General features: G+C 44.1%; 1 protein-coding gene across 1 annotated transcript in view; it reads right to left on the minus strand.

Annotated features, from left to right (window-relative positions):
* The window catches only part of kirrel3a (kirre like nephrin family adhesion molecule 3a), a 785,869-nt gene that overhangs the window by 56,819 nt on the left and 704,542 nt on the right, over positions 1-24,508 (minus strand). Inside the window, exons 7-10 of the mRNA XM_072238867.1 lie at positions 21,943-22,091; positions 16,289-16,416; positions 5,942-6,068; positions 4,710-4,810 (exon numbers count right to left, since the gene is read on the minus strand). Of these exons, the coding sequence (XP_072094968.1) occupies positions 4,710-4,810; positions 5,942-6,068; positions 16,289-16,416; positions 21,943-22,091 (505 nt within the window). The remainder of the gene's footprint in view (positions 1-4,709; positions 4,811-5,941; positions 6,069-16,288; positions 16,417-21,942; positions 22,092-24,508) is intronic.

Below are 24,508 nucleotides of genomic sequence, written 5' to 3' on the forward strand. Positions count from 1 at the left end.
TGACCAGTTGCCATCTGGGCTTTTGGCTAATTCCTCAAAGATCAATTAGCTCCTGTGTCTCCATGGTCTAAGGGGAAAGACATTGGTCATTCCCCATTCCAGGTGCTCTAGATTGTGCAAACCCCACACATCGACCACCTTCCTTCTCCATTTCTTAGCTGTGTAGACCGACACTCCATTAATGCCTCTCCATAGATCTCCATTGCTCCAACACTGGAGGTCACGTTTCCTGCTCGAGAAAACCTCCTCACTTTCCATATCTGCGTAAAAACATACCTCCTCCTCTTGTATTACTTGACTGGCTCAGTATGATTTGATAACTTTCCAGTGAGGCTTTTTTGAGTGCTTTGGAATGCAAATGGGGCTATATAAATGCAAAGTGTTTTTAGGATGAGAGGTTGTGAGATGAAGACTCTTTCATGATGTAGGATGACCACAAGGAATGCTGTGAGAAATTATAGGTCAGGGTCGTCCACGGTCCAGGGGAGATATACACACCCAGTAGAGAGGGAAGGTGCCTTGATAGGCAAGAGGTGAAATAATAAATAGAAGGCTGCTTCTAGCTGGCTGATCCACAGATGGTCATAGCCCATGCAAAAAGGGGTAGGATATAGGCCACTCTTGTAGAAACCCTGGGACTGAGGGGTTCTTCCTGTTCTCCAAAAAGTCCCTGTACACAAGATGGGTCTGCAGGAGTACATGTAGAAACCACCGGAAAGGAATGTGCATTGTCCATGAACAAAAAAAAAATCATGGAGGAGCTTAATCAAATGACTAAAGGTCCAAGGGTTGCGAGGATGTGAACGGGGAGCACCGAGCTTTCAGTGAATTAGAACATCCAGAAGGCAACAGAGCACTGAGTTCAATGTACAATGCTGGAGCACAGAGCTACACCAGCACATAATCCCAAATTGTGCCAGAATGTGTGATATCAGAGCACTGTGGCAGAGGAGCGCCATCTAGAGTACTGTGAGATGCCAGAACATTGGGAGATGTTGGACATTAAATCCATGGAGGACCAGAGTACTGGGTCAAAAGCGAACAGCGTTTCATGATTTTGGGCAACTGTTAATAATATTAACTGTTTATAAGCCCACACAATTATAACACCAGGCAGTTGGGACTAGGGATCCTGACCACTCTCACCCTGAAATTTATCAGTGCAAGTCAGTAACTGGTGCAGTGAAATTGAAAATTACAGCAATTTGGGAGACTGCATCATCCACTTTTATTTCTAAAATGATTTATTTTTATTTTTGTTGATCCATTGAAGCTTCTCATTGCAATAAAAAAGCCATTAGCCAGGGAACAAATTAAAAACTGAGCATCTGTATAGCTGTCAAATGCTGGTGAGTGTTCTACAAGTCTAATTACACATGGTACAGGTTACACCAGATGTTCTTCACTGGAAGTGCTGCACTGCACCCTACGTGCAGATATTACATTTCCTTTTATTTCATTGGACTTCATTTTTTGCAAGGTTAATGTCATTTTATCTGTGTTGTTGCAGTGCCGGTGGAGGCCTGTTGTCTTTGTGATTGCTGAGCTTCTGACTGGTTCTGGGATCTGAGGTGCTTACCAACAACATCCAGATCCATTCTTAAAGCGCCTCTAATGCAGTGGAACGTCCTGAGTTGACTCAAGGAAGCTCCTTCAAAGAAAATTTGACTCCGAGCCATTAGGAGGTAAATGAGGAGATTTTTGGTCAGTTACACAGCAGGTGGAAGTGATCTCTCACAGCTTCACTGACCAATGTCCTGACCTCAGGTGCATTAGGACACTGCGAAGGGGAAGTCAGGGAAACACACACCAGTCCTTAGGAGGGGTCACCAGTGGAAAGTGAGCAGCTTCAAGTTCCTGGGTGTCACCATCTCAGAGGATCTGTCTTGGGCCCCATACATTGCTGCAATCAATCAGAAGGCATGCCAGCGCTGTTCTTCATGAGGACTTTGAGTAGATTTGGTATGGTCAGCAGAGACTCTAGTAAGACTCTATCAAAATTCCGGTTCTACCACAACCTGCATAGGATCGAAAGAGGCTGCAGGAGGATGTAGACACAGCCAGCTCCACCACAGGCCCAAGCCTCCCCACCATTGAGGACATCTTCAAAAAGTGGTACCTCAAGAAGGCAGCATCCATCATTAAGGACCCTCACCATTAAGGACATTTCCTCTTCACATTGCTATCATCAGGGAGGAGATACAAGATCCTAAAGACCCACACTTAACATTTTCGGAACGGCTTCTTCCCCTCTGCCATCAGATTTACGAATGGTGCAAGAACCCATGAACACTACCTCACTATTCCTCTTCTGCATGATTTATTTATTTACTTTATATTTTAAGTTATAATAACTGTAGTGCTGCCACCAAACAACAAATTTCACAACAAATGTGAGTGATAATAAACCTGATTCTGATTTCTCCGGGTGCTCCAGTTTCCACCCGTATCCCAGAATTTGGTTACTGTGAATTGCTCTTAGATAAGTGGGTAGTTGGAGAATCGAGAATTGATGAGCTTGCAAGAGAGTGGGTGGGACAGACTGAAATAGGGAATAGGATTAATTTGCATAGCTCTAAGAGCTTCCATTGACACAATGGACCAAATGGCTGCCTATGGCAAAGGAACAGGAGAAACTTGAAAAGGAGAGGGAAAAGTTTCAGAGGAAATTTTTTTAGATTAGATTAGATTATGAGGATACCCAGTCCTTGTTTATTGTCACTTAGTAATGCATGCATTAAGAAATGATACACTGTTCCTCCAGTATGATATCACAGAAACACAAGACAGACCAAGACTAAAAAACTGACAAAAACCACATAATTATAACAGATAGTTACAACAGTGCCAAGCAATACCATAATTTGATAAAGAACAGACCATAGGCACGGTAAAAAAAAAGGTCTCAAGTCCCAATAGCTCCATCATCTCACGCAGACGGTAGAAGGAAGAAAACTCTCCCTGCCATGAACCTCCAGTGCCGCAAACTTGCTGATGCAGCACCCTGGAAGCACCCGACCACAGCTGACTCTTGAGTCCGTCCAAAAACTTCGAGCCTCCGACCAGCCCTCTGACACTGAACACCATCTCTGCCGAGCGCTTCGACCCTGGCCCCGGCCACCAAGCAACAGGCAAAGCTGAGGATTTGGGGCCTTCCTCTCCGGAGATTCTCGATTGCACAGTAGCAGTGGCAGCAAAGCGGGCATTTCAGAAGTTTCTCCAGATGTTCCTCCGTGCTTCTCACGTCTGTCTCCATCAAATCAGGATTGTGCACGGTTCCTACTTAACAAATACAGATATCATTTACCGGAGAGGCCGTGTGCGCTGTGTTGCGCCACCATCTTCTCCTCTGTAAGGGTTATCATACAAGGAACGTTTGATAGCTCTGGGTCTGTAGTCGCTGGGATTTAGAAGGATGAGGGGGAATCTCATTGAAACATTTCAATGTTAAAAGGCCTAGACAGAATAGATGTGGAGAGCATGTTTCCCATATGGTGGGGGGGGGAGTCCAGGACAAGAGTATACAGCCTCAGGATAGAGGGGTGTCCATTTAAACAGAGGTGTGGAGAAATTTCTTTAGCCAAATGATGATGAATCTGTAGAATTTATTACCCCAGGCAACTGTAGAGTCCAAGTCGTTGGGTGTATTTAAGACAGAGCTTGTCAGGTTCTTGATTGGACATGGTATCAAGGTTACGGGGAGAAGGCCGGGGAGTGAGGCTGAGGAGGGAAATAAGAGGATCAGGCATGATAAAGCGGCGGAGCAAACTCTATCGGCCAAATGGCCTAATTCTACTCCTGTGTCTTATGGTCTTAAGTTTCAGGTGTCATGTTCTGGTTGTTGATGGCATCGTCACTGATGCTGGAGAAAGTTTTCTTTTATTATTTAGAGATAAAGCCCAGAACAGGCCCTTCCAGCCCAACAAGCCATGCCACCCAGCAACCCATCTGTTTAACACTAGCCTAATCACGGGACTATTTACAATGACCAGTTAACCTACTAACCAGTATGTCTTTGGACTATGGGAGGAAACCAGAACACCCGGAGGAAGCACATGCAGTCACGAGGAGAACAGACGGCATCGGAATTGAACTCTAAACGCACGATGTCCCAAGCTGTAGTAGCATCGTGCGAACTGTTATGCTGCTGCGGTGGCCTAATTACCGTTCCTTTAACGCAGTGGAGTTTTGGGAGTGTTATTAGCAGGCTGCTGAGAATCTATAATACAACAGTGACCGCATGTCAAAATTTAATTAATTGGCTGCAAAGTGTGTGGGGATATCTTGAGACATAATGCAAGCTGTTCCACAACCACTCTCCCCCCACCCCCCGGACAGTAAAGTTCAGCTTTTTAAATGTTGTTTTACAGTAAATTTATGCTATTTTACTATTTTTTTTGCATGCAGCATTGGGATCTGCATGACTTTGGCAAGGACAGCATTTATTGCCCATCCCTAAATGCCTTCGCAAAATGGTGGAGGGAGCAGCTGCAGTTGCTCTGGTGGCAGAGCCCCACGCTGCTGTGGGGACGGAGTTCTGGAATTTATACCCAATGATGATGAAAGAGGGAAGATGTATATTTCCAAGTTGGCATGGTGCAGAAGATGCAGGTGGCAGTGTTCCGTTTCCACGCACCCACTGTCCTGAAATAATCGGCCATATGGAGGGAGTGTTAACAGGCCACTGTCTGAGTTGCCGAGTCACTCACTATTCGGTCAGGGGGAGGTGTACTGCGGATGAAGCACTTGATTTGGCCCTTCTTCCCCTGTAGAGCGTGTTGCATCTGCGTGCTGGAGATGATGGGGGGTCCTGAAATCCAAAACACAAACAAATCACACATTTAACCCATGGAAGAACATTATTAAATTAGCCCACTCATCCATTCCAGCCCTACTTGTAATACACCCTTTCCAAATGAGCAAGCAACATCAGTGCAAGCTCCACACATAATTATGTTGAATATAATTGCTGTTTATTAGTGGTCTAATTGAAATAAATTTGCATTTTAATGAATATTTTAAAGGGTAATTGCACACACAATGTGCAATGGACAAACTGGCAGCTACTCTTTCATCAGAGAAGATGTGTTGGTGGGCGGGAAGGAGTGAGGGTGGTTTCAGTTGACGGGGATGAAGTGCTGACAAGATTACAGCTCAGTACAAATTCCCAGGCTGGCATTAAAAAGCCCCACTTAATGTTTCTGGTGATTTGCTATTTTGTTCCACAGGAACCTAATTGCCTTCCAAGACGTCATTTAAAATCTATCTGAATGGTGAAACTTTGCTTTTATCCTTCTTCAAGGAGAACATTTGGGCTTCGTCGCAAATTGCCTAGCATCTTAAAGTGCTTTGATATTGCATCACTGCTACTGAAAATTAACGCTGGACCAGAACTACTTTTGGGAAGTGTGTCACTGAGGGACCTCAGGTGAAAATAGCACGATACACACACTTCACTGAGCCACAGACCATTATCCAGTTCTGAGCTGATCTAAGGGTTGATCCAAACTACTTCAGTTCATGCATGTGTATATTCCCATGCATCATTAGATTTGCAGTGGCGCCTGTGTTATCTTCAGCTGCAATTCCATGGTTGATGCCTTCTCTGATCTCTGTAAACGTACTTGCATAACTACATGCACATATTGTGTGTGTGTGTGTGTGTGTGCGCATTTACTTGTGGATGTGCATATACATGTATACAGTTGCACGTGTGTTCACGTATACTTTCCATAAGCAAGATCATGTGGCTGCGTATACTTACATGTGATTGCACGTATGTTTGTGTTTGTGTGTGAATGTGCATGTGCACGTGTGAGCATGCATATGTCTGTGTGTATGTGTCTCTGTGCCTGTACAGTGTGCGCGTCTGTGCGTTGGTAACCACAGTGAGACTCAGTACACTTCCGAAGAGCAAGCTGTGAACAATCGAGTGCTTTACCGTTGACCGTCAGGCTGACTTCCCTCTCCCCGGCGCCAACTCGCGGTACAACAGCCCTGCAGACGTACTTCCCAGCATCCTCCTGGGTGACGGCCTTCAGGACCATGGTGTTATCATTGCTGAGAACCTAAAGAAGGCAGGGGTCAGAGGTCAGCGGTCATTAGAGCGGCATCATGAGTTATTTTCTTGTATAGTGCCTGTGGCTGCCCTCCACTCCCCCTCCCGACCATCACCTCATCAGTGGCAGTGAGTGATACAGGAACATCAGAGCTGGAGGGGTAGCAACAGCCGCTCAGCCCATCGAACCTAGGCCATCATTCAGTAAGGTCATGGTCACAGCTCCTGTTTCCTTACTCTAGTTTGTCTTGACTTTCTGTTCCATCAGATGGACAGTAACTGCTAGATAATACAGGCCCGTCTCCTGTGGGAGGTGTGGCAGAAAGTGATGCCATCCTAGTCTCTCCAGGGCCCATCTGTCCTTGACACCCTTTCTCAGCAAAAGCCACATCACTGCCAAAGCTATTGACTAATCTCCTGCCTTGGTTCAGGAGTCTGCTGCAGTGCTGGGAGCCAGTGGGGTGTTTCAGGCCCTGCTTCAGCAGATGCACCTGGTCTATTGACTGGAGGGAGTCACAGGGAGCTAGCTACCTGAGGCATCGCGTGCTCATGTGACTCTTCCAGTTCCAGTCAGCTTACAGGGGGGAGAAGCTGCAGCTTCATCAGGTGGTGTGGCGCCTGTCCAGAGATCCTGCACTCTGCACCGTCAGGGACCGGTCTGTGGTCTGCCCCTCTGCTCCATGGCTCCTGCTCACTGTTCAGTGAGGGACAGGTTTCCCGCTTCCTCTCTCTGCTTGGTGTGGGACTGCTCTCAGCTGTGAATTATGGCCTGGACCAGGAGAGGTGACTGAGTGGGGTCAAGGCAGTGAGGGGGTGGGGGGGGGGAGACGGTGTGGGTGCGGAGGGTGAGGGAGGGCAGAGGAGGCTGTGGAAGGGTGGGGGAGTCTGAGTGAGTCTGATGGAGTTAAGTGAGGGTGATGGAGGTGCGGAGGTTGGGGGATGGTGAGAGGCTGAGAGAAGGGCGAGGAAATGCAAGGGATGGTGTGGGAGGGTGAAGTACTATGAGTGAGTTTGAGGGGGTGTAATAGGGGGTGGGGGCATGTGCCTTCACACCAGGTGTGCAGACACTAGGGTGCCACAATATCTGGGAGCCTTTCAGTGTCTTTTGCGGCAGGTGGGAGTTCTGCACTGCCTTTGATTCTTTCAGTGAGAGTTGGGATCACTCCAGGACTTGGGGGGTGCCTGCCTTGGACAACCCCCCACCCACCCCCACATCCCTGTCCAGTCCAGCTGATAGTCCCATGCTGTGTCACTTCTCCCACACGTCAATCTCAGGCCCCGTCTCCTGCACAGAGACCGGCGCACCACTAGCTTCTGTATTGTGACTACACCTCCATCAACACAAGCAAGAATAACTGTTTAATAGCTGTTTGTGGGACCTTGCTGTGGGTCTGCCTGCTGTGTTTTGCACATGATAACTGTGAGTACACATGAAAGGGTTGCGTCACTTGTGTGAGGTTGGCCATGTGCAAGGCAATTTATAAGTTCAACATTATAATTCAAACTCCGTAACAGGGCATTAATGTTGCTTAATTATTCCTTCAACATCAGTACACATGGGGAGCTACTGAGCAGCACTTCAGTTACAAAAGACACAGCAGCTAATTGAACAAAGTTGTAGGAAGCCCCTGTCAGTATTGTATCATCACTGTTATAAAGAGGTAAAGGAATCAAATGAAAGGAGTATATTTATACAGTGCATCTCCTGATTTTAAGATGTGACAAAGAATCTTGTTTCTTTGACAGTGTGGTCACTGAAAGCTAACCAGCCAGCTTGTCTCCTGCAGCTCCATGCTGATGCCCTGATAATCCGTCACCAGTTGTGATTCAGTGCCCGAGAAGCGTTCCATTAAATCTAACTTGATCTCAACTGAAGTATGGTGCCTCACTGATGGAGTCCCACCCTTCAAAAGGTTAAGGACAGTTGCAACTTCCCATATGGGCAGGCTCAGATAGGCCCACGTCCACTCCTACAGACAGTGGTCAGATCTCTACCATGGCACTTAAAGCCCTTGTCTTTTGGCTCAGGGCGGAGAATGTCATTACCCTAGCTGAGGAAATTCTCTTTCATCTCTCCACTGTCCTCTCAGGCCTCCTCTGACTAGAGGAAGCGCTGGAGCAGCCTCCGCTCTTGAGCTTGCCCAAAAGGTCTGAGATTGTTGCTCCCTGCGAGGATAAGAGTGGGAGCTGTAGGAAGGACGAGCAACCTAACCTAGGCACCATGGTTCAAGGGGCAATTCAAGAGGGGGGAGAAGAGAAGAGAACTCCAGTTGTAGTTGGGAATAGACACAATTCTCTGTCGCAAGGATTGAGAGTCCTGAAGGTTATGTTGACTACCTAGTACCGGGACATCTCACTTGACTTGCAGAGGAATTTGTGAGTGGGAGGGAAAAGATCCAGCTTTCATGGACCATGTGGGTACCAATGACAGAGGAAGAACAAGGAAAAAGGTTCTGTTGAGGCAACTTGAGCTAGAGACTAAATTAAAATGCAGAACCAAAAAGGTAATAATCTCTGGATTGTTACCTGAGCCACGTGCAAACTTGTACAAGTTATTAGGATCAGGAAACTAAATGCATGGCTCAAAGATTAGTGTGGGAGAAGTGGATTTCAATCTGTGGGACATTGGCACCAGTATTGGGGAAGGAGGGAGCTGTTCCGATAGAATGGGCTCCACCTGAATCGTGCTGGGACCTGGGTCCTAGTGAATTGTATATTTAGGGCTGTAGATAGGCCTTTTAAACCAAATAGTGGGGGTGGGAGCTGGGTCCAACAATTTGAAAAAGTGAGGATAATGTAAAAGGGAAAGATAGTGCAGGAGAGGTTATGAAAGTCTCCTGAATAAAAAAAGACAAGGAATTTAGAAAGGGATAAGAATTTAACTTCCAGCAACATGGAGAGAAAGTCAAAAACGGCAATGAATACAGGTCTGAAGTTGTTATATTTGAATGCACGCAGTATACAGAATAAGGTAGATGATCTTGAAGCACAGTTAAAGATTGACAGGTATGCGTGGGCATCACAGAAAAGAGGTTGAAAGAAGATCATAGTCGGGAGCTTAATTTCCAAAGATACACATTGTATCAAAAGGACAGGAAGGTAGGCAGAGGTGGTGGGTGGTTCTGTTGGTAAAAAATGAATTCAAATACTTAGAAAGAAGTGACATATGATCAGAAGATGTAGAATCCTTTTGGGTAGAGTTAATGAGCTGCAAGGGCAAAAAGACCTTTAGTAGGCAGTGATGTACTCAGGATGTGGAATACAAATTACAACGGGATATAGAAAAGGCATATAAAAGGGGCAATGTTGTGATGTTCATGTGGGATTTCAATATGCGGATTGTTATATTTTGTGACTTCAAAACATTAAAAACTAATTTAAAGAAAAAGGTGGAAGAACAGGAGAATGGGTCTTAGTTTGTTCTTTACTTTAGCGGGACGTGCATGTATCACATGACCTATGCAATTCACATATTTTTACATATAACCACATTGAATTACATAAACAAAGAATGCATAATCAAACAATATATTTACAAGATTACTCAAATATTACTGAAATATTAAATATACCACACAGGTAGATTGGGAAAATCAGGTCGGTGCTGGATCCCAAGAGAACAAATTTGTAGAATGCCAAAGAGATGGCTTTTTAGAGAAGTTTTTGGCAGAGCCCACTAGCAAAAAGGCATTTCTGGATTGGGTGTTATGTAGTGAACCTGATTTGATTAGTGAGCGTAAGGTAAATGAACTCTTAGTAGACAGTGATCATAATATGACGTAATTCACCCTGCAGCTTAAGAGGGAGATGCTAAAATCAGATGTATCAGTATTACAGTAGAGTAAATGGAATTACAGTGGCATATGAGAGAGAAGCTGGCCAAAGTTAATTGGAAGGAGACAGAGCAGCAATGTTGGGAGTTTCTGGGAGTAATTTGGAAGTGCAGGATTGGTTAATACCAGAGAAGAAGAAGCATTCAAATGGGGGTGCGGGGGGTGAGGATGAGGCAAACATAGCTGACAAGGTAAGTCAAAGACAACAAAAAGTCAAAAGTGAAGGCATATAAAATAGCAAAAAATTAATAGGAAGCTCGAGGATTGGGAAGCTTTTAAAAACCAACAGAAGTCAAGTAAAGAGCAATAAGGAGAGAAAATATAAAAGATGAAAGTAAGCTAGCCAATAATATACAGGGATATCCCGAATTTTTTCAGATAAATAAAGAGTAAAAGAGAGGTGACATCAGACAGCTGGAAAATTATGCTGGAGAGGTAGTAATGGGGGCAAAGAAGTAGTGGACGAACTCAATAAGTATTTTGTGTCAGTCTTCACTATGGAAGACACCAGCAATATGCCAGAAATTTGAGAGTATCAGGGGCAGAAATGAGTGTAGCTGCTATTACTAAGGAGAAGATGCTTGGGATGCTGAAAGCTCTGAAGATAGATAAGTCACCTGGACCAGATGGATTACATGCCAGGGTTCTGAAAAAGGTAGCTGAAAAGATTGTAGAGACATTAGTAATATTCTTTCACGAATCACTAGATTTTGGAATGGCACCTGAGGACTGGAACATTGCAAATGTCATTCCACTCTTTAATAAGTGAGACAGTTAAAAGAAAGGAAATTATAGGCCAGCTAGCCTGACCAGTAGGTGGAAAGATGTTGGAGTTGTTTGTTAAGGATGAGGTTTCAGGGTACTTGGAGGCACTTGATAACATAGGCCAAAGTCACCATGATCTCCTTAAGGGGAAATCTTGACTGACAAATCATGACTAGAGGTGTTCTGCTGGGTCAGTGTTGGGACCGCTTCTTCTCACATTATGTGTCAATAATCTGGATGATGGAATTGATAGCAATGTTGCCAAGTTTGCAGATGATGCAAAGGTAGGTGGAGGGGCAGGCAGTGTTGAAGAAGTAGGGAGTCTATCGAAGGAATTGGACAAATCAGGAGGATGGGCAAAGAAGTGGCGAATGGAATGTAGCGGAGAGAAATGTCCAGTCAAGCACTTTGGTAAAAGGAATAAAGGTGCAGACTATTTTCTAAACTGGATGCAAATTCTGAGGTACAAAGGGACTTGGGAGTCCTACTACGGATCCCCTAAAGGTTAACTTGCAGGTTGAATCAGTGGTAAGCAAGGCAATTTCAATTTAGCATTCATATCGAGAGGACTAGAAAATAAAAGCAAGGATGTAATGTTGAGACTTTATAATGCCACACTTAGACCACACTTGGAGTATTGTGAGCAGTTTTGAGTCCCTTATCTGAGAAAGGATGTGCTGGAATTATAGAGGGTGCAGAGGAGGTTCATGAGAATGATCCCAGGAATGAAAAGATTAACGTATAAGGAGCATTTCATGCCTCTGTGCCTGTATTCGCTGGAGTTTAGAAGACTGAGGGGGGAAATCATTGAAACCTATTGAATATTGAAAGGCCTAGATAAAGTGGACATGGAGAGAATGTTTCCAACAGAGATGAGAAGGAATTTTTTTAGACAGAGAATAATGAATTTGTGGAATTCAGAGCCACAGACAGCTGTAGAAGCCAAGTCATTAGGTATATTCAAAGTGGAGGTTGATAGGTTCTTGATTAGTAAGGGTGGCAAAGGTTATGGGGTAGAGGCCAGAGAATGGGGTTGAGAGGGATAATGAATGGTGGAGCAGACTCATTGGGCTGAATGTCCTAATTCTACTCCTATATCTTATGGTCTTATTGTCTTGACTAACTTGTTAAACTCTTGCTTCATTTCTGATGAAGGATCCCACTCCTGAAAGGTTAACTGGTTTCTTTCTCCAGAGATGCTGCCTGGCCTGCTGAGTGTTTCCAGCATTTTCTTGTTTTTATTTCAGAGTTTCAGTGTCTGCATTTTCTTGGATTTTCACTTGGACTATTCAGCTGCAGTTACATCACCAATGCATCTATAGTCATAGTCATACTTTATTGATCCCAGGGGGAAATTGGTTTTCATTACAGTTGCACCATAAATAATAAATAGTAATAGAACCATAAGTAATTAAATAGTAATATGTAAATTATGCCAGTAAATTAAGAAATAAGTCCAGGACCAGCCTATCGGCACAGTGTGTCTGACCCTCCAAGGGAGGAGTTGTAAAGTTTAATGGCCACAGGCAGGAATGACTTCCTATGACGCTCTGTGCTGCATCTTGGAGGAATGAATCTCTGGCTGAATGTACTCCTGTGCCCACCCAGAACATTATGTAGTGGATGGGAGACATTGATCAAGATGGCATGCAACTTAGACAGCATCCTCTTTTCAGACACCACCGTGAGAGAGTCCAGTTCCATCCCCACAACTTCACTGGCCTTACGAATAAGTTTGTTGATTCTGTTGGTGTCTGCTACCCTATCCCAATCAGAAACTCACCCAGTTATTGCACACCATGGTGCCATTCCATTAATCAGTGAACCTCCCAACTCATTATGACCCCTCTTAACCTAGAGACTGCTCTCATCTTCTATCAATGAGTCAGTGCAGCTCCTGCCTTCAAACATTACAACAAAGTGTGAGAGAAATGGAATGCACAGTTTAAGCTCTGCAGGAATTGCAATATTACTGTTGGGGCAAGAGTTTATGATAGAACTTCTTACCAAATGTCCTTCACTCATCGAGAATCATACTCAAATAATAGCAGTGGCTGACACAACAAATATATCAAAAGGCATATCATTGATACACAAATACTTAAGAGTGCACCTACATACAATATACTGCAGATAACGAGCAGTGGATTATGCTGGGGCTCAGTAAAACCAGAAGGTGTTGGAAAATCTCAGCAAGTCAGGCAGCTTTTTTTGGAAAGAGAAACAGCTAATCTTTCAAGTCGAAACCCTTCATCAGAATTCAGAAAGAGAGAATGCAAGTTAGTCCATGTTGCAAAGAAGACTGTGATATAATGTCTATCACAGGACAAATGATTAGCCAGTTATTAAGCATGGATTATTAAGCTCCTTTTTGTGTATCATGTTGCTAATATGAGCACTGGGTGATGATCAGTGCTCACATTAGCAATCAAATCCCTAAAAAGAGGTGACATAGGATCGGAAGATGTAGAAACATTGTGGGTAACTGCAAGGGTAAAAAGACCCTGATGGGAGTTATATACAGGCCTCTGAACAGTAGCCAGGATGTGGGCTACAAATTACAACAGGAGATAGAAAATGCATGTCAAAAGGACAATGTTACGATAGTCACGTGGGATTTCAATATGCAGGTAGATTGGGAAAATCAGGTTGGTGGTAATTTTGGGTCCAAAGAGAGAGAGAATTTGTAGTATGTCTATGAGATGACTTTTTAGAGCAGCTTGTGGTTGAGCCCACTAGGGGATCTGCTATTCTGGATTGGGTGTTGTGTAATAAACTGATTTGATAAAGGAGCTTAAAGTAAAGGAACCCTTAGGAAGTAGTGATCATAATATGATAGAATTCACCCTGCAAGTTGTGCACTGTAATATAACAGTATTACAGTGGAGTAAAGGGAATTATAGAGGCATGGGAGAGGAGCTGGTCAAAGCTGGTTGGAAAGGGACACTAGCAGGGATGACGGCAGAGCAGCAATTGCTGGAGTTTCTGGGAGCAAATCAGAAAGGGCGGAATAGGTACATCCTTAAGAAGAAGTACTCTAAGGATTGGATGACACAACCGTGGCTGACAAGAGAAGTCAAAGCCAATATGTAAGGGAAAGAGAGGGCATATAATAGATTAAAAATTAGTGGGAAGTTGGAGTATTGGGAAGCTTTCATACGCCAACAGAAGGCAACTAAAAAGTCATAAGGAGTGAAGAGATGAAATATGAAGGTAAGCTAACCAGTAATATCAAAGAGAATATCAAAAGTTTTTTCAGATATGTAAAGAGTAAAAGAGAGGTGAGGGTAGATATCAGACTGCTGGAGATTGATGCTGGAGAGCTAGTACTGTGGGACAAGGAAATGGCAGACTAACTGAATAAGTATTTTGCATCGGTCTTCACTGTGGAAGACAATAGCAATATGGCAGAAATTCGAGAGTGTCAGGGGGCAGAAATGAGTGCAGTTGCTATTGCCGAAAGATTTGAAGGTAAGTAAGTCACCTGGACCAGATGGACTACTTACGAGGGTCTGAAAGAGGTAGCTGAAGAGATTATGGAGTCATTAGTAATGGTCTTTCAAGAATCACTAGATTCAGGCATGGTTCTGAGAACTGGAAAATTGCAAATATCACTCCACTCTTTAAGAAGGGAGGGAGGCAGAAGAAAGGAAATTATAGGCCAGTTAACCTAGCCCCAGTGGTTGGGAAGATGTTGATTGTTATGTCTGAGGTCTTGTAGTATTTGGAGGCACATGATAAAATAGGCCAAGTCAGCATAGTTTCCTTAAGGGAAAATCTTGTCTGATAAATCCGTTGGAATTCTTTGAGGAAATAATAAGCAGGATAGACAAAGGAGAAAGATGAGAAAAGCTGCAGATACTGGAAATCCAAGCAAAACACACAAAGGGTCTCGGCCCGAAACAGCAACTGTTTACTCTTTTCCATAGATGCTGCCTGGCCTGCTGAGTTCCTCCAGCATTTTGTATGTGTTGCTTAGACACAGGAGAACTGGTGCATGTTATGTACTTAGATTTTCAAAAGGCCTTTGACAAGCTGCCACACATGAGGCTGCAAAACAATATAAGAGCCCATGGTATTACTGGAAATATACTAGCATGGATAGAAGATTGGCTGATTGGCAGGAGGCAAGGAGTGAGAATAAAGAGAGCCTTTTCTGGTTGGCTGCCAGTGACTAGTGGAGTTCCGCAGGGTTTGCTGATGGAAGCACTTCTTTTTACATTATATGTCAATGATTTGGACGAGGGAATTGATGGCTTTGTGGCCACGTTTGTAGATGATACGTAGATAAGTGGAGGAGCAGGAAGCATTGAAGAAGCAGGGAGGCAGATGGAATTCAGTGTTGGGAAGTGTAGGGTCATGCATTTGATAAAAGGAATAAAAGTATAGACTATTTTCTATACGGGGAGAAAATTCAAAAATCTGAGTGCAAAAGGACTTGGGAATCCTCGTGCAGGATTAGGAGAATGAGGGGGATCTGATTGAAACATATCAAATTTTGAAAAGCCTAGAGAGTGGATGTCGAGATGATGTTTCCTATAGTAGGGGAGTCTAGGACCAGAGGGCACAACCTCAATTCTGATGGATATCCATGTAGAATGGAGAAGTGGAGAAACTTCTTCAGCCAGAGGGTGGTGAATTTGTGGAACTGATTGATAAGATTCTTGATAAGTCAGGGCGTGAAACATTATGTGAAGAAGGCAGGAGAACGGGGTTGAGAAGGAACTGGATCAGCCATGATCAAATGGTGGAACAGAATCGATGGACTGAATGACCTAATTCTGCTCCAACGTCTTATGGTCTTATGACATACTGTCTAGTTGATCAGGAAATGTCTAGCAGGTGAGAGCAAGCAAATAAAGGAAGACAAAGGTAAGAACATATGGCTAGCCCTGGTACTGAGAGATCTCCATAGCTCCTGCCTGATCCAGTGTGTGTTTCCAGCATTTTCTGGTTTTATTTCAGATTTCCAGCTTTGCAGTTTTATCTTGATTTTCTAATACTGGCACTGTAGGCTATTTGCCCTAAAGGCTTTTGAAAAAGAAACACATTCAGCAATGTAGATGTCAGCCTGACCTTGGTATAAATCACAGCCAACTGTCACTGCAAAAACCTGCAGTGACCTTAACACCATATACAACAGGCAGCTCACCAATAGTCTCTTAAGGGCAATTTGGGGAAAATGATATACCAGTTATGCGTGCATCCCTGGAATTAGTACCAAAATAAAAACATTGCATGAGCATTCTAATTAGCCGGCTGGTGGCATACTGTCATCAGCGCTGGACTTTGGAGCGAGGGTTCCCGAGTTCGAATCCAGCTAGCTCTCTTGCACGCTTTTCATCTGTGCTAGATTGAGCGTCAAGCTAGCAACTCGGCTTTGTGGGCCTGCTGAAAAAACGCTGTCATGACAGCATCCCAATGACTCCACTCGGAGTTAAGGGCTTAAAAAAAATGAGCATTCAAATTACAATGAAAATATAGCAGAGGGATGCCCTTGGAGGGCTGCAGAATTTGTGGTCTGCTTGGTCTCTTCACCTTACATCTGTGGCTTTGTTTACCCAGAGGTATGGAGTGGGGAGGTGAGGAGAGGAAGGTTGCTTGCCCGACTGAAGCCAGACACAGTACTCACCACCCCAGAGCCTCGCTTCATCCACACAATGGTGAGGGATGGGTTTCCAGTCCAGGCACAGTTAAACACAGCGCTTGAGCCCAAGTCCACGGCCAGAGACTGAGGTTCGGAGGTCAGCCTAGGTCCGACTGCACAAGCAAAGAGAGATGAGGTGTGAGAGGAGGTGAAGAACAGGCCTGCTCCACTCAGCTATGAGATCCCAGCTACAATTGTATATGAATCCTTCACTGGGTCGGGGCAGTTCAAAGAAGTAATTATTAGAGAGAATTTGGCACTGTTGAGATATTTACCCAGTACCTGGGAAACTTGGGAGGAGTACATGTGCAAAATGCAGGAGGAACTCAGGAGGTCAGACAGCATCTACAGGGGTGGGGGGCAGGGTGGGGGAGGGAATGAACAGTTGGCATTTTGGACTGAATCCCTTCATCAGGATTGGTAAGGAAGGGGGCAGAAGCCAGAATCTGCCATTGGTTAGCATCAACACTTTCCCTACATCCCAAATCTTTTCAACGAAGGCAATAGACTTGGTTGGATCGGAAAGCAGAGTGTGGTGAGAAGCCAATAGACTGCCCAGGGGCACAGTCCACTGCTTCAGGGTGGTGACTTCTGAGAAACAGTCTGAGGGGTGAGGTACTTTTTCAGAGCACAATACTAGGGTCTAAAGCACAAAGTTATACTTAAGGGCTCTAAAGGTAACTTTAAAGATAAGAGAATTCAAACATATGCTGGCACAAGGACAGAGAAAGGGTCAATTTAGTCTTGTCTTCCAAAGACTCACTAGAAGCAGAATGGGAATTGGAATGGCATTGTGCATTTCCAGTCTAACATGGCAAATGATCGACAGTGAAGAGACTAGGAGGTGACTGGAATTTGAGCGTTGGGAGATGTGGATTAACAAGACTGGGATACCGGGAGGGATAAAGAATTGAGAACCTAATTGAGACTGGACTTTGAAGATTGGTGATTGGAAACTGGGGGCTGGCAATAACTGGGACTTGTGAGATTTGGGAGGCTGGGCATGATTGTGAATTCTGAATGAGAGTTCAGAGACTGGGAATGGTTGGAAGTTGGAAAGTAGAGCATGGCTAAAGTTTGAGAGATTGGGAGTGCATTGGAGTCAGGAGTGTTTGAGAGTTGAGAGAGGGAAGAGACGGGAACAAGAAGACTGAGACTGGTAGTATAGCTAGGAGCAGGGGTGAGCTTCTCAACATGAGTTTAGGGAGCTAGGTAGTCATTTACTGAGCTGGACTTCAAAGGTTGCAATCTCTGATTGCTTCTGGTCCCACAGAGGGCAAATATAGGAACAGAAGGATAAGTTCAATGAAGGGATTAGACAGGAGGATGGGCTTTAGGCTCCTGGATCTTTGAGAACTTTTCTGGGCAAGGTGGAGCCTGTGCAAGCAAGATTGGTTGTGCCCAAGCTGGAATGAGACCAATATCTTTGTGGGGAGATTTACTAATATTTTTGGAGAAGGTTTTGAATTGAGTTGACATGGGAAGGGGGATGAGAACAAATTTTCAGTTGGGGGGGTTGCATATAATAACCTAGAGGAGAAAGAGTTAGTTAAACCAGTAGGTAGTGCAGGTAGATAAATAAACATGAGGGAAACAAAAAACTACGCTGCATCTATTTTAATGCAAGGAGCCTAATCAGTAAGGTGGAGAACTCAAACAGTTTTCGTTAACATGTGGATTTACACTATCATTGCCATCATGAAGACACAGTTGAAAGATTGGCATGAAGGGCAACTCAGAATTTTTTGGGTGAGGCTGTGGGAGATGGAAAAGAGATGGTGGTTTTGCACAGTTAATCAAGGAAAGTATTACTTCAGCATTGAGGGAGGATATCCTCGAACGGTGGTCAAAAGAGACCATACAGGTACAGATTAAGAGCAAAAAGGATTTTGTCACTTCTATTAATTGGTGTGTATTGCAGACCTCCTAACATTCAACAGGAGATAGAGGACCAGAGATATTGGCAAATAGCAGAGAGATGTAATAAAAATAGGGTTATAGTATGAAAGGGAGTAAAGTAAGTGCATGTTCGGCACAGCATTGTGGGCCGAAGGGCCTGTATTGTGCTGTAGGTTTTCTATGTTGCGATGAAACGATTTCAATTTCCTGAATATTAACTGAGTATAAAAGACTCAGCTGGGCGGAAGTTTTCAGGTGTCCCATGAGAACTTTTTGATACAGTGTGTAGATAAACCAGTGCGGGAAGGAATATTGCTGGGCTTTGTCTTGGGGAATGCAATTGGACAAGGGGAGGAAGGGTCAGTGAGGGAGTATTTTGGAGGTAGCCAAAGAATCATAGACTAATACAGTTGGAAACTGGCTCTTCAGCTCAACTCATCTATGCTGACTAAATGGGACTTCTACCAGTTCCATTTGCCCACATTTGACTCATATCCCTCTGACATTTTCCTATCCACATACTTGTCCAAATATCTTTTAAACGTAGCTATCATAACTGCCTCAACCAGATAGTGACCATGATTCTGTAGGTTTCAAAGAAGGTATGAAAAAAATAGGGATGTAACAGGAATAAAACTTTTAAATTGGGGCTGCCAATTCCATTAAAATAACAGAGGTAGACTGGGAGAAATTACTGCCGGTAAGTCCACATCTGCACAGTTCAAAGGTGCAAGTTCACAGCCAATATCTTCCTGTAAGGGTGAAAGCCAAGGGTAACAATTACAGGGAATCCAGGATGTCAAGGGATGTAAAGGGATGGACAAACAGATAAAAGAATGCATATAGCAGGTGTATGGAACTAAAGACAAAGGGGGGCTTTCAAGAATTTAAAATGAGTTGGGAGGCACTTAAGAAGTAAATTGGGAAGTCTAAAGGGGACTACATAAAAGCACAGGTAAACAGGATTATGGCAAATTCAAAGACATCCTGGTACTACGGGCAAAGGAATAACTAGGGAAACAGTAGAGCACAGGAGGGACAATAGAAGCAATCTTTGTGTGGACCCTGAGGTATAGATGAGGTCCTGAATGAATTCTTTTCATTAGTATTCACAAAGGAACTGGACTTTGTTGTTGTAGGACTCTGCTAGTGGAAAATGAAGTGACTGTGCGTATTCATCAGTAAAGAGATGGTTCTTAGTGCTTTAAGTGGGCTAAAACCCCAAGGCCAGATGAGGTTTATCCCAGGCTTCAATAGGAGACACAGGAAGTGATTATGGTGCTCAAACTGAGATTTTTACATCTTCATTAGACACAAATCAAGGTACCAGATGACAAGAAATGTGGTTCCCCTTTTCAAAACAGGCTATAGGCAAACATAGTTACAGACCTATGAAGCTAACATCAACACAAAGAAAATTATTGGAAAAAAACACTCTGAAGGACAGGATTAATTATCATTTCAAATGCAAGGACTGACCAGGGGCAGCCAGCATGGCTTTGTCAAGGGCAGATCCTATGAAACCAATCTGACTGAATTCATTGAAGAGGTAATAAAATATATTGATGAGGACAGTGACGTAGACATGTTTTACATGGAACTCTAGAATGGCCTTTGACAAGGTCCCAAATACAGTAGTTCAAACTTAAAGTCCTTGGGATCCAGGATAAGTTAGTGAATTGGATCCAAAACAGACTTGACAAAAGAGACTGAGGTTAAAAGTAGAGTGTTGTTTTTCTGATTGGATGTCTGTTCCAGAGGGATTGGACCTGGGATCCTTGTTGTTTCTACTAAATGAGAATGATTTGGATGTAGGAGGCATGATCCAGTAAGTTTGCAGATGATAGGCAGACTTGTGGAGTTGTTCACAGTGTGGAAGGATGGCTTATGCTGGGGTGATATTCATGTGTTGGTGAGATGGGCTGAGAGATGGCAGGTGGAATTTAACCCTGATAAATATCAGTTAATGCATTTTGGGAACACTAATGAGCACAGGACATGAACAGCAGGGTCCAATGGAGTATTGGAGAACAGAAAGACCATAGTGTATAGGTCCAAAAATCCTTAAAGGTGGCGGCACAGGTAGATAATGTGGTTTACAAGGCTTATGGGATAGTGGTCTTCATGAGGCAGGGGACTGAATACAAGAGCAGGAGGCTATACTCCAACTTTATAAAACATTGGTCAGACCTCAGCCGGAGCACTGTGCGCAATTCTAGTCACCGCACTTGGGAAGGATGTGATAGTGCTGGAGAGGCTGCAGAGGACATTCACCAAGATGTTGCCTGGAATGGAGTAGTTCAGTTCTGAGGACAGACTGGAGAGGCTCAATCTGTTCATCCTGGAATGGAGGAGATAAAGTGGGGATATGAATGAGGTATATAAACTTATTAGAGGAGACTGCAGGGAAGCTTCTCCCATGTCAAAGATAGATACAATTAGAGAGCATGGAATTAGGGTAAGGGGATAGAGTTTTGGAGTGGATCTGAGAGGGGGCTTTTTCACTAATAGGGTGGGTACCTGGGACACATTGCTGGAGAGAGTTGTAGAAGCAGAGTCATGAGATCATTTAAGAAGTATCTATACAAGCATTTGAATCACCAACGCATTGAAGGCAATGAGCCAGGTGATGGGGGTTGGCATGGATGCCCTTTGGTTTGGTGTGGATGTGATGGGCCGAATAGCTTGTTTCCAAGCTGTATGATTCTGTGACTTTGTCAGTATGACTTGGTCTTGTGAGATCAGGAAAAACTGAGGTTTGGTCATGAAATAATTGGAAAATGAGAGCTTTCCAGTGAGTGGAATTTGGAGAGTGAACGTGAGTTGGGTATTGAGAGTTACAGAGTGTTGTGAAAATGAGAACGCCTAGAAGGATGGAGATTAGGAATGAATTGTAACTGGGGGAATGCGAATGACTGAGAGTCTAGTTATTATGTATGATGAAATTGGGAGACTGGGAAATGGGTGAGAAGTAGCTTTGGAGTTACTAGGAGTTGGACTAAGCATGAATGGAAAATTGAAAAGTGATTTAGGAGATTGTCAGTGACTGGGAATTGAAAGAGAAGAAGTGTCTGGGAATTTAGGAATAATTGTTTGGAAGATTGGGATGACTGGCAGTTGGGATATTAGATTCTCTTGGAACTAGGAACTTGGGAAGAACTAGTGCTTGGGAGATTTAGTGTGATTGGAAGTTGGAAGCAAGGGAACAGGGAATCTGGAGCTTCAAGAATAGCTGAGAGTTGGTTGATTGGGAATGTCTAGAATTTGGAAACCTGAAAGTGTTTGGAAACTTGGAGACTGATGGTGACCTGAGAGTGTTGGGAGATTTATTGAGAGTGACTGACAGTTAAGAGATCAGTTGTGATTAATGATTGGAGCATTTGTGGTGATTCCATTTTAGATAGGTGGGTGAGAGCTGGAAGCTTGTGTTGGGAAATTAGACAAGACTGGGAGAGTGATGTTGAAAATAAATCTGAGTGATAGAATTTTGTGTTTGAGAGAGGCTGAAAGTGAGACACAGGGGAATCTCTGAGACCCAGGAGATGATATGACTGAGGAAAGCTGGGAGTAACTACAATTCTTCCTGAGACTGTTGGGAGTATGAGGAATTATGAGCAACAAAAAATTATACCAAATACTGGAGGTTGTAATGACTGAGGACTGTGACACTAGGGAAATCTCCAGTGCTGAAAGCACAGAAAGTTGTGATGCTGGGAAATAAAGAATGAAGAGTTCCTTACAGTAAACATCAACAGTTCGGCTGATGTTTGTACTTCCCAATGGGTTGGACACAGCGCAAGACACGGGCTCTGTGAAGAAGCTGTAGTCCACAATCGTCTCGTAAGTGTCACCCTGAACTCCCCGCAGTAGCTGGCCTCCCTTCGCCCACCTGAAGCAACATGGAAGAGATCAAAAGCCACACTCATTAATGTAGCACTCAGATAACACCTCAGTTTAAATCTCTGAAACACCCCAAATTCTTACTGGAGCTCTCTAATGTACATCACTGGCATCCTCTGATATACTTCATACTTTCACTGTCTTATGGCACTTCTAACAGTGTACACACTTAACAGATGCATCAGCAAATAAAATTTGAGATGGGGCTACAGAAGGAGATATGAGGACAGCAAGCCAGAAACTAAGTCAGAGAACTCAGCCAGTCAGCCAGCATCTGTGGAAAGAGAACACAGTCAGGGACATTTCCTTAGATCTAGGAAGGTTTACAGTTTTCAAAGCAGAGTCGGTGAGAGGGGTGAGGTGTAAGACAGAGGATCTGATTGAGATGGATGAAGACAGATCAGGTGATAAATAACATGAATACTGACTGCTAACAAGACATTTTTAAAGGAATGGAATGAGAAAGGGATATAGGCAGGGCAATGGGAAATGATGAGAGAGCAGTTTACCTGAAGTTAGTAAGTACAATATTCATTCTTGAGGTTACAAAATGCCCAGGTGGAAGATGTTCTTCTTGTTAATGTTGCACCTCACTGTAGTGGAGGGGCCAAAGACAGGTCAGAACAGGAGTGGACTGGAGAACTAAAGTGGCAAACAGCAGGAAGCTCAAAATCACCCTTGCACACTGAGCACAGGTTCTGCCAAAGCCATCACCTAATCTGTATCCAGTTTCTCCAATGTAGAGGAAGCCACATTGTGAACACCAAATGCAGCCCACTGGATTGGAAGAAAAGAAAGTTAATTGCTGATTGTTATTCCTTTCCGTGCCTTGTAGTGCTTTGGGTGGCAATCTTGCCATTTCTTTAGCATTTGTCTGTTTTTCATGAGGCCGAGTTGCTAGCTCAACGCTCAGCCCAGTACGGAAGGAAAGCATGCAAGGAGCCAAACAGATTCGAACCCGGGACCACTCCTCTCGAAGACCAGTGCTGATGCTACTACAGCACTGGCCAATTGCTGATTGTAGGCCTCCATTATTACTGTATTATACAACTGTATTAGTCCTATGGGGCGGCAGGGTGGAGATACCAAAGGAGGTGTAAGGTGCTCCTTCCCTCTGCTAGCCTGCAGATCACCATTGGGCAAGGTGTAGCACCTGCTTATCCCTCTGATCAGGGTCACGTGAAGCCATGGGAGCAGGTGGTAGATGGTCGTACGAGCAGCTGGTGCATATCAAAAGTCCTGGTTATGCGACCACTGACGCCTGGCAGACAATCTCTGAGGAGTATTGATAATGGCCGGGGTCACCCATCTTGTAAAGACACTGCCCTGAAGAAGGCAATGGCAAACCACTTCTGTAGAAACATTTGCCAAGAACAATCATGGTCATGGATAGAGAAAAGAATAAGTAGATAAAAGACAGATGGAAGACCATGATCACCCATGTCATACGACATGGCACGTAATGTTGATGATGACTAGTCTTATGACATACATCTCTAATTTCCTTTGAAAGTGCCCTCATTTGGCTGTCAGAGGAAGTGACCCTCCTAGACAGTCAGAATCGCACGCTCCCCTCAGGAGAGCTGTGATGGGTAGGAAACAGTCACCCACCTCTTTGCAGACTGTGGATTTACTGAGAGGGTGCGGACAAGGATACAAGAGTCCATGTCCCCATTCATCCACAGCAGCTGTGTAACAGAAGACCCTCTGATCCGTGGGCTGTTCCCAGGGACACACACTGAGACAGACATCAGGTGCTGCTGGAAGGTCATCAACTCAGTGAAAGTCTCCCTTTGGTTTGCCCAAAACCTATTGGTCTTCCAGTACAACAGATTGTCTGTAGGGGAATGCTGCCAAATGGCACATTCCAGGCTGCAGGAGTAGATGCTGAGAGACGGAAGCAACATCAAGGCTTTGTGAGGAAGCACTGTAGTCTAGGGTTGTGTCACCACTAGACGTTGAAATGCTAAGCCTGGTGCAGAAGCCCCTCAAACACGTATAGTTTGTATCATTGCAATGGCGTGTTGTACATAAGATATGCTCACATTACCAATATATAATACTTATAACACTGTGAGTATATAGACTGAAGAACACAATAAAGGTGAACAGAACAATGCACTGAGTGTTTTGTATTTCTATGCATTTTTAATGAATGGAACTTATTTCTGAAATTTAAAAAAAACTGTCCATACCTCAGCTGATAAAGTCAAGCATATCACTACAAATGCCCACTCTATTGCCTTCAGAAAGTTCTGCGTCTGCCCTCTGAGGTCGTTCTGCCGCAAGTGCAGAGGAATACATTCTACCTGTCTGGATAAGTGAGTTCTAACAACATTCAAGAAACTGAACACTAACCAGGGCAAAGCCGTTTGCTCAAGCATCATTTCAACCTCCATCTTCAAC

Source organism: Mobula birostris, chromosome 20 (assembly GCF_030028105.1).
Source record: "Mobula birostris isolate sMobBir1 chromosome 20, sMobBir1.hap1, whole genome shotgun sequence".
NCBI lineage: Eukaryota > Metazoa > Chordata > Chondrichthyes > Myliobatiformes > Myliobatidae > Mobula > Mobula birostris.